Consider the following 14,410-nt stretch of genomic DNA (forward strand, 5'->3'; position numbering starts at 1 on the left):
ATAAAACCTTTTGTAATTATAAGGATAATTACATAATGTATATTAGATATAATCTAAAACAGTCTGCAGGGATTATATACAAATATTCAACTATCCCAGAATTAAACCAGGTCTAAATAAAAGAAAGGAGTGAGTGTCACTACAAAGATTAACCCTGTGGTCCTCGTACGACAGTTTGATATCAGCAAACACCGAGAGCATACACTGATAGACACCACAGCCATGCTATCATTGCAAACACTGATAACAGCATAAATCGAATTAAATCGGGACTTGATGAGACCTTTCGAGTATCACTAGAAATATTATACACAGTCGTCTCCGTACCACAGTTTGCTTTCAGTAAACACCAACAGCATGCACTGTTATCATAGCACATCCATGTTACCAGTGTATAAACGGATGGTTTAGCATATATTAGCACAGGTATCAATAAAGGACTACCGTATTAAACACTTTTACTAACCTCAGGCAGACGGACAGGCGCTCTGCAGGTGGGATTGAGCGCCTGTAATTGGTGTCTAGGCGGGCGATGCTTGGACCAACGCGGGACAGCAGGTCCTCAAACTGGGCGAGGGGAAGATATCGCTGAAATAAACGTCATCCAGGCGCAGCTCCTGGAGCAAGTGGTGAAACTCACCAAACTGCTCACGCGTCTGGAGGACCTGATGGACCCAGGTACGGCGAGGACGTCCTTAACGCCGCTGCTCTGCTCTCCACAGTAAATAGAGAAGGGAGACTCTCTCTTCAAACGCTAGCTCGACAGCTGCCATGTAGCAAAGATACCGTCCGGCACAACTTCCTCCCACATCCCTCCCACATTTCCGGTTCACGCGCGTATTTTGACACACGATGAATTCGCGTTGGACACGCGTCGAGGTGCGAATGTGCACACGTCAAATTAGGGGCGTCTGGGCCGTTTTCGCTCGCGTCTATCGTGTTCGGTGTAAACACACCGTTACAGACACAAGATAAACCAGATAACTCTGCACTGAGCTCCATCTGAAGGTTTAAGACAAGTTCAAATACGATAAAGCACAGAGGTAGCAAAAACAAGTCAGATGTCATGAAAATCAAAAACATGTCTCAATAATGAAACGAGCTGTTACACCGGAGACTCATACTGAGTCATGTCAGTGATTACTTCAGCTGTTTCCTGGAATACAGCTCCTTCCTGGAGGACTGAACGGGTGGAGGCTAGGATGGAGGAGCTCTCTGACATCCGGTGCTGACGGTCCCATCAGGGTAAAGGACGCCAGCTGACCTCAGTCAGGTGGGCTGTGTTAACAATGCTGGTTTCAGACAGTGTTCCCGGGCACATTTGGTAAGCAGCACAATCATGCTGATGAGGAATGCAGTGTGGTCCACAGGTGTCCAATAAAGGAGTGCAGCCTCGTCCCACACACACACTCTGGTGTGACGCACTGCAGACCATGGCGAAGTCTTTGTGTTGTTTATGAAGTACTCCACAGTCTTTTAAAACCTCTGCCATCTTTACCTCTAAACATCTTTACATCTTTACCCCTAACCCTACCCTAACTTATTACCAGCTGAACCGTCTTGCTTTTTCAGACATTTTTACCTTGTGCCAACTTTATTGGGACCTGCAGCAAGCATCAAATTTAGTTTAAACATTTGTTATTTCTGTTCTGTAGTGAATTGTAGTGAATCTTGCCTCATGTGACTGAAAGTCTTTAAATATTTCACATTGAAAGAACTTTTGTGGTTGTAACAGTCTTGTTTCCTCTAGGTTAAAAAATGATTCTGACTATGAAAGCTCAGCCACCGGGATCAGTCAGTTGTGTTGCCGATCGTGGACTAATAGTGATATCACACGATTCCTGCAGTAGAAGGAATTGATCGATAGATAGATAGATAGATATAGACGTCAAACCTGAGTCAGCCAGCAGGGGGCAATGCTGTCCAACTCTTCAGCATCATCATCAGCTTTTACAGAAACACAAACATCAGAGACTGCAGACTGCTCTGAAAGCAGCAGAAGGCCTTTAATCATTCAAATGTAGTCACACCATCAGAGATAACATTATTTTGACTTTATTTTGAAAGACAGGAGCAGAAACCTTTATTCATGTACACAGAGATGAGTGAGAGCAGCTTTCAGGGCTCGGCGTTAGCTTTGACTTTACTGAAGGTTTCCTCTTATGCTTTGTGCTTCTGCAAACAGCAGCAGAACAAACGCCACACAAATCATCATTTAAGGGTTTTAGTTTTATTTAAGCAGCTGCTTCGAGGAAGGCCTTCAGGCTTCTACAGAGAGCTAAACCTCAGTCACATATCAGCTCAGACGCAACGTTCAGAATCAGAGAGGCTTCCACTTCTTATCCATAACTGAACCTCCAGAAACCTGACAGAGAGAAACCCAGTCAGAACCTGCCTGAGAATCTGTCTGATTTAAGTTCCTGTCTGTGATGCAGAGACAGCCACAGGGAGCTGCTCACAACTTATTTTATTTTGAAAATCTGACTGAGAACCGCAGAAAGAGCTATGTTGAAGCTGTAGTGTGTAAGTGTGAAGTACACAAGTGGGTTAAAATGAATAAAATCTTCATGTTTTCTCACAAACACTGGCCTGAAACATCAATCACTCCCTCAGTGCAGGTCTCGGTCAGTCTTCAGGTGTTTGTGATGCGTCTTTGCTGAGATGTGACTGATCAGCGATCGATCAGGCTGAATATTCATGTTTGATCAGCAGTTGGGATGCTGCAGGATTCACTTTTAAACATTTATGGGAGCTTCGTGATCGATCAAAGGTCGGGATGTTGGATCTTTAAGGCTGAAACTGATCGATTAATTATCAATAATGTAACAAAGTGAGGAGGACTGGCTGATTGATCAGTGAGCATCAGTACTGCGATTGATGAGAAGCTGCCGTGGTTAAAGAGGACTCAGGGGGGCACCGCAGAGCTACTCAGGTCGCCCTTCAGTGGATGCACCACCACATGACCGCCAGCGAGGCCAGTACACCAATCACAGAGCTTGTTGCAGAGGAGGGGGCGGAGTTACACAGGTCAGAGTTGCAGCACTTGAAGGTAAAACTGGAAACCTGGAAGTAATTGATGATGTCACAAATCAGTGATCAGACAAAACACGCACAGCAGTAGGAGCATATTCATAATCAATACACTAATTCCTCCTTGTTAGGGTATCGATCACACTGGAGTCTGGACTCCAGAAACTTCAAGAACTGCAGGAACCTTCAGGAACCTTTAAGGCGGTTCTAAAGGAGGGTTTTGAACGTGCCAGAGGAGAAGAGTTTACAACAGCACTGCAGTTATGTGCAATGTTCCCTCTAAGCTGCACGCGTGCGCAATTGTGCACTGCTGGCTCGGTCTCTGCGCACAGAAAAGCTGCGCACAAAAATAAATCTAACCTGAATTGAGATTAAAATTAATACTTTAACAATTCAGTTTTGCAGTGTGAGTCAGTGACTGGCTGCTCCCGTATGGGATCAGAACGATGCCACCTTATCCCAAAGTCCAGCCAATGATGCGATGCACATTCGTATATACGCAGCTAATCAACGTGGTTGACAGGCTATGACAGCGTCCTTATGTGCTGGTGTTTTAGCAAAGCGGCTGATGTGGAGTGAAGCCACGTTAATGACAACGTGTACGACCATTGGAGATGTGAGCAGGACAGACGGAACAACTGACGGACAAAGTGTGGACTTTATAGCAGTTTTTAAATTGTGTTGATCGGCCGCGTAAAACCAGAGTTATGATAAAATATCTGCAATGTTTGTTTTTCTTCCTGAATACTGTCGTTGTTTATATTTACTGCAGGAAGAAACGGTAAAAACGGCGTTTTATAAGGAAAACGCTCGAAAGCCTGTGAGCAAAGACACCCCCCCCCCCACACACACACACACACACACACACAAAAGGCATTTAGTTGTTAAGGGAGGGGGAAGTTTTAGGAGTGACGGCGTGTTTGAGATGTGAGAGATTTGAGACGTTTAGCACAAATCTTGTGTAGTCAGTGTGTAGTGAGTGTGTAGTGAGAGTGTAGTCAGTGTGTAGTCAGAGTGTAGTCAGTGTGTAGTCAGTGTGTAGTGAGTGTGTAGTCAGTGTGTAGTCAGTGTGTAGTCAGCGTGTAGTCAGTGTGTAGTCAGTGTGTAGTCAGCGTGTAGTCAGTGTGTAGTCAGTGTGTAGTCAGTGTGTAGTCAGCGTGTAGTGAGAGTGTAGTCAGTGTGTAGTCAGTGTGTAGTGAGTGTGTAGTGAGTGTGTAGTCAGTGTGTAGTGAGAGTGTAGTCAGTGTGTAGTCAGCGTGTAGTGAGAGTGTGGTCTGTGTGTAGTCAGTGTGTAGTCAGTGTGTAGTCAGTGTGTAGTGAGAGTGTAGTCAGTGTGTAGTCAGTGTGTAGTGAGTGTGTAGTGAGTGTGTAGTCAGTGTGTAGTCAGTGTGTAGTCAGTGTGTAGTCAGTGTGTAGTCAGCGTGTAGTGAGAGTGTAGTCAGTGTGTAGTCAGTGTGTAGTGAGTGTGTAGTGAGAGTGTAGTCAGTGTGTAGTGAGTGTGTAGTTAGTGTGTAGTCAGTGTGTAGTCAGTGTGTAGTCAGTGTGTAGTCAGTGTGTAGTGAGTGTGTAGTCAGTGTGTAGTCAGTGTGTAGTCAGTGTGTAGTCAGCGTGTAGTGAGAGTGTAGTCAGTGTGTAGTCAGTGTGTAGTGAGTGTGTAGTGAGAGTGTAGTCAGTGTGTAGTCAGTGTGTAGTCAGTGTGTAGTGAGTGTGTAGTCAGTGTGTAGTGAGTGTGTAGTTAGTGTGTAGTCAGTGTGTAGTCAGTGTGTAGTCAGTGTGTAGTGAGTGTGTAGTCAGTGTGTAGTCAGTGTGTAGTCAGCGTGTAGTGAGTGTGTAGTCAGTGTGTAGTCAGTGTGTAGTCAGTGTGTAGTCAGTGTGTAGTCAGCGTGTAGTGAGAGTGTAGTCAGTGTGTAGTCAGTGTGTAGTGAGTGTGTAGTGAGAGTGTAGTCAGTGTGTAGTGAGTGTGTAGTTAGTGTGTAGTCAGTGTGTAGTCAGTGTGTAGTCAGTGTGTAGTGTAGTCAGTGTGTAGTGAGAGTGTAGTTAGTGTGTAGTGAGTGTGTAGTCAGTGTGTAGTGAGTGTGTAGTTAGTGTGTAGTCAGTGTGTAGTGAGAGTGTAGTTAGTGTGTAGTGAGTGTGTAGTCAGTGTGTAGTGAGTGTGTAGTTAGTGTGTAGTCAGTGTGTAGTGAGTGTGTAGTGAGTGTGTAGTCAGTGTGTAGTCAGTGTGTAGTGTAGTCAGTGTGTAGTGAGTGTGTAGTGAGAGTGTAGTTAGTGTGTAGTGAGTGTGTAGTGAGTGTGTAGTGAGAGTGTAGTCAGTGTGTAGTCAGTGTGTAGTCAGTGTGTAGTGAGTGTGTAGTGAGAGTGTAGTGAGAGTGTAGTCAGTGTGTAGTCAGTGTGTAGTCAGTGTGTAGTGTAGTCAGTGTGTAGTCAGTGTGTAGTGTAGTCAGTGTGTAGTGTAGTCAGTGTGTAGTCAGTGTGTAGTGAGTGTGTAGTGAGTGTGTAGTGAGAGTGTAGTCAGTGTGTAGTCAGTGTGTAGTCAGTGTGTAGTGAGTGTGTAGTGAGTGTGTAGTGAGAGTGTAGTGAGAGTGTAGTCAGTGTGTAGTCAGTGTGTAGTCAGTGTGTAGTCAGTAGTGTTGTGTGTGTCAGAACAATGAGGCGCCTGCTGAGTGTTACAGGTGTTACAGCAGTGACACATCTGCTGCTGTCAGGCCTGCAGGTATCAGGCTGTTGTTCTCCTTCATCTCATAGTGGACAGAAATTATTTTTGGAGCGGCACAAATAATTTGTGTGGCATCAGATTTGATGCAGAACAGCTGATTGTTCTGTAAATAGTTTGAAATGTTTGTTTAAAAAACGCCTTGGCTGCATTTTTAGGTAAACAGCTGCAAAAAACTTTGTTGTTTGCAAAACTCAGTTATTTTTTTGAAGAAGTAACTATATCATTAATTGCCCAACATTGGTCATTATTTACTGTATTTTACAGACAGAGTTACAGACTCTCTAACTGTTACGTTCCCCTGAGGGGTCTAGGTGTTGAGGGGGAAGTAACAAAAAGTGTCCAGGTCAGAAAAAGGAGACAAGGCATGAGGGTTAAATTAAGGAGTTTTATTAAAGTAGCTCAACTAAAAGAGACGGACAAGCCGCTATCACCATTTAAGGAAAACAAACAAAACTCAGGCATTGGTCAATAAAGTACAACCTAAGTCAAAAAGAGTGCAGCTCACTAGCTGTAACCACACTAATGGCACTCTGGCCCAGAGCTCACCTTTCCCTGGGCTTAAATACTTTAAATTACTGATGTGAGTCAGCTGTGTAACAGGGAAAGGTGGCACCTCAGGCAGAAGAGGTGGTGGGACACGCCCACACAGGCACCTTCAGGAGGAGGCCCTGCTAACCTCCACCATCCAACAAAGAACCTGTGTTTTGATTCATTGCTGTGTAGAGTTTCTTTGACAAAGTGATTTGCAAGTATAACCTCGTGTGTGTGTGTGTCTGGCGTTAGTACTTCAATTTTGTAAATAGCTGTAAATAGATTTGTCAAGTAGCTATCGTGTATTTTGTTCACCTTGTATATATCCTTCACTGCAGCAGCCTAGTAGGCGTGAGAAGCCATTTTTGTTGATTAAGTTTTCTCCTGTTTTTCATTTAGAAAGTTAGGTAAGTGAATTGTCTTTTGTTTGGTTTTCATTTTGTGTAGGAAAGCGTAGGGACCATTAGGGAGTTTTGTTTGTTATTTTTGGCATTGCTCACTGCTGAAGAAAATAAATGGCTGCTTAGCACTTTAAAAAGATATTGTTGTTGGTGTTCTTGCTTGGGTGGTGTGTGAGTGGGCCAGCTTCTTGTTGCGTTCAATACTCGCCTAGACTAAGAACGTAACATTAATTAATTGCATAACTCAGTTACTTTTTTGAAGAAGTAACTATATAATTAATTGCCCAACATTGGTCATTATTTACTGTATTTTACAGACAGAGTTACAGACTCTCTAACAGACCACAGACTCATAATACAAGTCAGAGCTTTATAAATATATAAAAAAAAGAAAGTTGTGTTTTCAAAATTGCAGTTGAAGTTATTTTTCCTTCCAATAGTGTTAACATGCTGCACAGGTCATCAACAAGATCTTCTTTAAATTTCCATTGTAAGTGGGCTGAAGCAGTTAATTAAAAGTAGTCTAACAGAAATGCTGTAATTTGATTATTTTAATAAACATGTAACTTGGATGCTGGCGTGACCACAGTGCTCACGTCTGCTGTTGCTCACAGTGGTCCAAGTGTCGGCTCAGGGAGTTTGTGTGTTCGCTCAGACACGTGAAACATTAGAGGGAACATTGTTTATGTGATGTTATTTCTTCAGAGAAATCTCGAAGAACTGAGTTCAGATTTGTTTTTACATTTTGGATTTTGGATTGTTTGTTCAGCCACAGCTCTCTGATTTTTACAGGTTTATGAGGAGGACTCATGAAGCATAGACTGATTATTGAAAATGTCTGTGCGGGTTCTCTGTGGCGGTCTTAATCAATGGAAGTGAAAAAAAAATGAAGATGCCTCTTTGATAAGAGGTGAAATAGCTTCATGAAACATCTGTTGAGCTGTGACTTTTTGATTATTCGAGGTTTTTTTTGCAGTGAAGTAAATCATCTGCATTTGAAGCAAAGCTTTCTTTAAACTATCAGCAGCCTCACTTTAGTGTAAAATACAGATGGTGTGTCTCAGTGACGTCCATGGATGCACAGAGTTAGCTAAACCCTCTCATGTGTTGGTCCAGACATGGGATGTCAACCTCATTTTACACTGTGGGCCGGAAGTCGACCTTAGGTGGGCCAGATCCTCTTTATTTACACATTTAATGCCTGACATATATAAATAGTTAAATTCCAACAGCATGTTTGCATGATGAAGAAAAAAAATGCTGCTCGGATTACATTTACAAAACATTTTTATAGTTAATAAGGAAAACATGGAATTTTTCTATTATTTCATGACTTTCATGAACCGTCATGGGGGAGGTTTCTATGAGTAACAATAAACCTAAAAAACTTGTGAAAATACAGTTCAAAATTTAAAAAAATCATGCCCTTCTGTACATTTTGCAAAGGCTTCATGTGGGCATCTTTGCTGTGCCTGATTTTGGCCCCCAGGCCTTATGTTTGTTACCCCTGGTCTAGACTCTGAACTGAACACTTCCTTAGCAGAAAAAGTCCTTGCAGCTAAAATGTCCCAGAAATAAAGAAATGTTAAAACTTGGACATGTCCTTAAAGGAAATATTTGCATCGGTATCCCGGCGCACCCACTGACCGATCCCACTGACTGGGATCGGTCAGTGGGTGCGCTAATGGAAACATTTTTTTGGGAAAGGTTCACTTCAGGCTTTTAATGAGCCACATGAGGTGATAACATTTGTTCTGGCGGGTTTTGAAAAATCTGCCATTTTACTGTGAAAGATGTGACTGTGCCACTGTAACACATCTGACCACCACACCATCCTGCTGGCCTCTTGATGGCTAGTCATTGATGGCTAACACTCTGTACAAACTGGAACAACTAACTCCGGACTCTCCCAAATTCATCCTGGGTAATTTCAACCACTGTTCCCCTGACAAGTCGCTTAAAGGATACCAACAGTATGTTACATGCAGCACACGTCAGGGGAAGACTCTGGATAAAAGCTACGGCTCTGTACGAGATGCATTCAAAGCCTCCCCCCTCCCCCCTCTCGGCTCAGCAGACCACCACACCATCCTGCTGGCCCCTGCTTACAGCCCAGTCATCAAGAGGATTAAAAAGGTCACCAAAAACATCAAGCAGTGGACAGAGGAAAGTATCCTCACCCTACAAGGATGTTTCGAAGCCACTGACTGGGACAGCCTTCTTTCCCCCTCTGATGACATCGACAAATAGGTTGACACAATGACATCATACATCTCCTTCCGTGTTGACAAGATTATCCCCTCAAAAACAGTCTCCATCTACCCCAACAACAAACCCTGGATCACCAAGGAGCTCAAGGAAATCCTTAATTAAAAAAACAGGACTTTCTTCACCGGCTCTGCACTGGATAAAAAGGAGGTCAACAGGGAGGTCAAGAGGGCCATAAGAACTGCTAAACTGGAGTACAAAAATACTGCTGAAAAAAAATTCACCACAGTGGACCTCCGCTCACCCTGGCAGGGCCTCAAAACCATGGCCTCTGTGAATACTGTGGTCACCACCCCCAGAACCATCCAGGTGGAGGGCAGAAACCCCTCCTGCCTCCCTGACGACCTCAACGCTTTCTACACCAAGTTTGAGACGGACAACATGGCCCAGCTTGAGGAGTCCAGATCCTCACTCAAACCTGGCAGCTCTGCACTCACCTTCAGGACTGAGGACGTGGTGAGAGCCCTCAGGAGGATCAGGGAGAGGAGCTCACCTGGCCCTGACAACATCAGCAGTCAAGTTCTGAGGCACTGTGCAGGGCAACTAGGAAGTGTGTCCTGGACTCTATTTGAACACTCAGTTGACAGTCACACCGTCCCCCAGCTGTGGAAACACTCCACAGTCATCCTCATCCCCAAAAGAAACAACACAAACTCTCTGAATGATCTTCGTCCTGTGGCCCTCACCTCCCTGGTGATGAAGGCCATGGAGAAGATCATAAAACAGCACATCGTAAGAGCAACTGACCCCCTGATGGATCCACTCCAGTTTGCTTACTGTGCACGCAGAGGTGTCGATGATGCAAAACTCTTCATCTCGGACTCCATCCACAAACATCTGGAGCTCCCTGACTCTGCCAGACTTCTGTTTGCTGATTTCTCATCAGCGTTCAACACTCTGCAGCCTCACATCCTGGCCACTAAACTTTCCTCCCGATTTCACCTGGATGTTCAGTGGATATTGGACTTTTTGACCAACAGGACGGGTCAACAACTCTCTCTCCGGTCTCCATTCCACCTCCACTGGCTCCCCCCAGGGCTGTGTGCTCTCCCCCCTGCTCTTCATCCTCTACACTGATGACTGCAGATCCACACAGCCCAACTGTCACCTGGTTAAATATGCTGACAACACAGTTCTCCTGTCACTGCTGTCAGGCCCTCACAACACCACGGGCCCGCTCTGCAGGAGTTTGTAGAGTGGTGTGACAGCTCCAAACTTGAACTGAACGTGAGCAAAACCAAAGAGATGGTGGTGACCTTCTCGAGCAGGCAGAGGGATCTGGCTGCTTCAGTCACCACCACCATCCACGGGAAGCCAGTGGAGGTAGCTGAGGTGTACAAACACCTGAGAACCATCTTTGACAACCTCCTGAGATTCTCTGCCAACACAGAGGAGATTCTCAGAAGGTGCCACCAACGGCTATACCTCTTTAGGAAACTCAACTCCTTTTGAGTCAGCACAGCCGTCATGATGACTTTTTACTATGCCTTCCTGGAAAGCATCATGACCTTCTCCATCACCTGCTGGTTCCACTCCCTCAGCCTTCATACAGGAACAGACTGCAGCACACTGCATCAATGTGCTCTACAATCATTGGCCTGTCAGAACCCTGGCAGGTTTTCAGCCAACAGGCCCTCAGACAGGCAGCCAAAATCATCAACGACCCCTCTCACATTCTTCACCCTGCATTTCAATGGCTCCCCTCTGGGCGACGCCTCCACTGCATTTCCTGCAGGACTGAGAGGAGGAGGAGCGCCACCTTTGTCCCCAAAGCAGCTCTGCTTTTTAACTCCAGCCGATGAGGCCATTTCCCACACCCAGAAACATAAACTACTCTACACTCTTGTTATACTGCCGACACTTTACTCACTTTTAGTCACTTACAGTTATTTATTCACCTATTCAGTCACTTTAATTTTAAAACTGTGTATGTATTGTATATTCTGTGTATTTATTATCTCATTCTTATTACCTGTTTGTGCCCTGTCCTTATCTTCAACGTCATGCTGCTCTGTTGTATCTTAATTGCCCCTTGGGGATAAATAAAGGCTATCTGATTCTGATTCTGTACTGGTGTCAGTGGATGCTCTGATGGCACAAAGAGGAGCTTCATCACATCAACATCAGCAGCAGAACAGAGCGGCTCAGTCTGCGGGGGCCTCAGCACTGATGCTAGCTGTTACCATCAGAATAATGACTGGAGTTGAAAACCAACGGGTTATTCTATTCAATTCAAATACTTTATTGTCCCACAAGTGGAAATCTGTTTAGCAGCAAGGCAACAATAAGAGTGAACAAAACAATAACCACAACAACAACCACTTCCACTCTAACCCTAACATAGTTCCACTGAGGCTCAGGGGTTAAAGGTCAGAGGTACCTGGGGGAACATCTGTGCCAGCCGGCCGTACTCACAGTCCGAGTACTTCATACACTGACGGTACGTCATCCCACCTGCAGGACAGAAACATTAGAAACATGAGTAGAACCTTGGAGGTAAGAGCTGCTGGGCTGATTTGCATCCAGCTGGAGGATCAGACGTGGAGCCTCCAGACTTACAGAGGTCAGGAACAGTTCTATAGGTGAACAGGTAAAAGCAGGTGTGACTGTACCTCTCTCCCTGAGCGTGAGGCAGGCGTCGTCATAGCTACACTCTCGCTCTTTGGTGCAGCTGGCTGTGTAGTCCTTACAGCTGTAACAGCGGATGGCTGATCCTGAAACACACCACACATCTGGATTACAACATGTCCACTCAGGGCTCTGAAGGCCATCTGAGTGGGAACAATGATCAGAAACATAAAAAAGTGTTCCCTGCCTTCTAAAATGAATCAGAACCAAGACTTTCAGTCCACACTAGTTCTTCATCTGATCAACGTGAAACCAGCTCCAGCCAGGATGAGGGTCCAGGTCATTAGGGTCGTCAAATAATTACAGGTTAAATGAGCAAGAATCTTAAACACAGTCGGACTTTCAGCTCTGCAGACACTCCAAACATATTGAGTCAGGTAACAACAGGTCATCACTGACAGAGGCTGATTATTCCCATAGAGCCAGTTCCTGTCACAGTACAGCCTTTCTGTTAATGAAACGTTAACTGTAGACTCTACATGGACCTACAGCCTCCTCACACCTGACCGCAACATCTGTGGTCACATCTGCAGTTTTATCCCATCAATCACCTGAACCCGTTAACCAGACTCAGACCGATTCACCATCTGCCAAATGACTCTGACTGTATCGGAACTCGGGCTTCACGTCAGACCCCAGTTTACTCAGAACAATCAGACCCTGGATATGCATACATCACGACTTCCATTCCTTAACTTTCTGTTATCTGCAGTCAGAGAGCAGTGCCCTAGTTTAAAACCAACAAGAGTGTACGAATAACTGTTTCCACGTGGGACTCGAACTACAGTTTGGAAAAAGAGAAAAACGTCATCTTTTCTAAAGCTTCATGAACAAAAAGCCACATTTAATCTGAAGCTCTTCTTTTCAGCCCACAGTATCCTCATAAATGTGCAAAACCTTATTTCTTTATAACCATTTTCATTAGTTATGATTTAAACCAACAGCTAGCAGCCGCACCCATCACCCGTCCCACTCACTGTGAATGCTTCCTATTCAGCACTTTCAGTATCGTTCAGATACACAGGGACTGTTGAGCTTTTGTATTCAGTTTCATTTACACAGCAGTAAATCACAACAGCAGTCTCTTCAAGGCTCTCTCTGTTTTACAGTAAAGACCCTATGTTTATAAGTATATATGTATATGTTTAAGTATATGTATATAAAGTCTACAGAGTCAGACATGTGAATGAATCAAACATACCCAGTCCGATCAGAGTGCAGCAGATCACCAGACAGATCCCCAGGGTGCTCTTCATTTTCATCTCTGCACAGCTCACAAACTCATCTGTCAGAATAACAGAGCAGGTCCACGGCTCATCCAGCAGCAGCTCTGATGATGATGATCAGGAGGAGGAGCGATGACTGACTCTCATCAAGGCTGAGTGTAGCTCAGAGGCCACACCCACTGGATGGAGCCTGTGCCATCATCTTATAAACAATCACATGCATTATTTCCATGGGTCTGCGGTCTGCAGTCACCATGAACACAGGCGTGTCCTCAGTACCAGCAGTCACAGAACCTCTAGTGTCAAACGTTCGGTCCGTTTCTTTGGTGAGTTTGTTCCACTGCAATGTTCAAACTGACACGTTCAGCAGGAAGTTTACAGTTTGCAGTTTCTGTGGTGTTCGTACAAACCAAAGAATGAAAACAGAGAGGTGAAAGCACCAAAGGATTACTGTCTCTCTGTGGGAGCCGTGGTCAGAGGTGGGCGAGGAGACATGACTTACACCAACTTTCTGCTTGACCTTTCACATTTAACCTCGAATCAACTCAAACTGCTCGACCGTCTCCACGAAGCTTTCGTGGTTCAAACCTTTAACATATATCAGGGGGTGCATAATATCATATCAGGCCTCACGGAATAAAAATAATAAACTAGAACAGTTAAAATTAGAAAAAATGATCCACGATTTGGACGCCAACAATGCAAGGGCTCCCTCTTTAGATAAGTACAACACTATTTGTGCATTAAAATATAAACTAAATCAAATACTAACCAGCAACATTAATAGAGCGTTCACCTTTGTAAGACAGAAGTACTTTGAATTTGGGGACAAGCCACATAAGTTGTTAGCTAGACAGCTAAAGAAGTTAAAAAATGACAGAATGATTCACAAAATTAGATCACGCAATGGAAACCTGGTTACATCACATAAAGACATTAATGATAACTTTAGGCAGTTTTATCAATCTCTCTATACTTCTCATTCCACTGCAGGGCCTAAAGATATGCAGGACTTTTTAGATAAGTGTGATCTCCCTGTGTTAGATCAGGTGGATCGCAAGATTTTGAATGCCAGGATTACAACTGAAGAAATTATTAAATCTATTGGTTTATTAAAAAATGGTATGCATCCAGGCTGGGACAAGATTTTATTTCCTGGATAAAATTACTCTACAAGAATCCCACAGCCAGAATCCTTACAAACCAAACATTATCCACTCAGTTTAAGCTCAGCAGAGGGACACGTCAGGCATGTGTTCTTAGTCCTGTTCGCTCTGGAACCCCTGGCACAGACGATTCGTACTCACCCTGATATACGTGGCTATGACACAGCATATACTTCTAATACTATATCGCTCTATGCTGATGACATTTTACTATACATAACAAAACCCCAAACCTCCGTCCCGGCAGCCCTCTCCGTTATTGACAAATTTGGCACCTTCGCCGGTTACAAGATCAACTGGAAAAAAAGTGAAGTATTGCCCATCAAATTGGAAAGCAATGAGTGGTTTGCATCTCTCCCATTTAAAATAACTTGTGAAAAAATTACATATCTGGGCATCACAATAACAAGAAAATATATTTCCTTAGTGAAAGAAAACTTTCTCCCT

At 44.2% G+C, this 14,410-nt stretch overlaps 1 protein-coding gene across 1 annotated transcript; it reads right to left on the reverse strand.

The window, feature by feature from the left end:
- Positions 1-1,987: 1,987 nt before the first annotated feature.
- cd59a (CD59 molecule (CD59 blood group) a) lies at positions 1,988-12,929 on the reverse strand. Its single transcript, XM_085433462.1, has 4 exons — positions 12,773-12,929; positions 11,556-11,657; positions 11,324-11,397; positions 1,988-3,063 (listed from the first exon to the last, which is right to left on the reverse strand). The coding sequence occupies exons 1-4, from the start codon at positions 12,831-12,833 to the stop codon at positions 2,941-2,943; spliced, it is 360 nt and encodes a 119-aa protein (XP_085289588.1). The 5' UTR covers positions 12,834-12,929; the 3' UTR covers positions 1,988-2,940.
- Between the last annotated feature and the right edge of the window lie 1,481 nt (positions 12,930-14,410).

This window comes from Copadichromis virginalis, linkage group LG15 (genome assembly GCF_057382275.1).
Source record: "Copadichromis virginalis isolate Kocher_CV1m ecotype Utaka linkage group LG15, C_Virginalis_male_GT1.1, whole genome shotgun sequence".
Taxonomy (NCBI): domain Eukaryota; kingdom Metazoa; phylum Chordata; class Actinopteri; order Cichliformes; family Cichlidae; genus Copadichromis; species Copadichromis virginalis.

What these genes read in the sequence shown, in the direction of transcription:
- cd59a (XM_085433462.1), bottom strand. Translation starts at nt 12,833, where the DNA reads ATGAAAATGAAGAGCACCCTGGGGATCTGTCTGGTGATCTGCTGCACT. An exon ending in CTGCACTCTGATCGGACTGG is followed by an intron (nt 11,658 to 12,772) that starts GTATGTTTGATT and finishes GGTGTGTTTCAG; the next exon opens with GATCAGCCATCCGCTGTTAC. An exon ending in CCTCACGCTCAGGGAGAGAG is followed by an intron (nt 11,398 to 11,555) that starts GTACAGTCACAC and finishes TCTGTCCTGCAG; the next exon opens with GTGGGATGACGTACCGTCAG.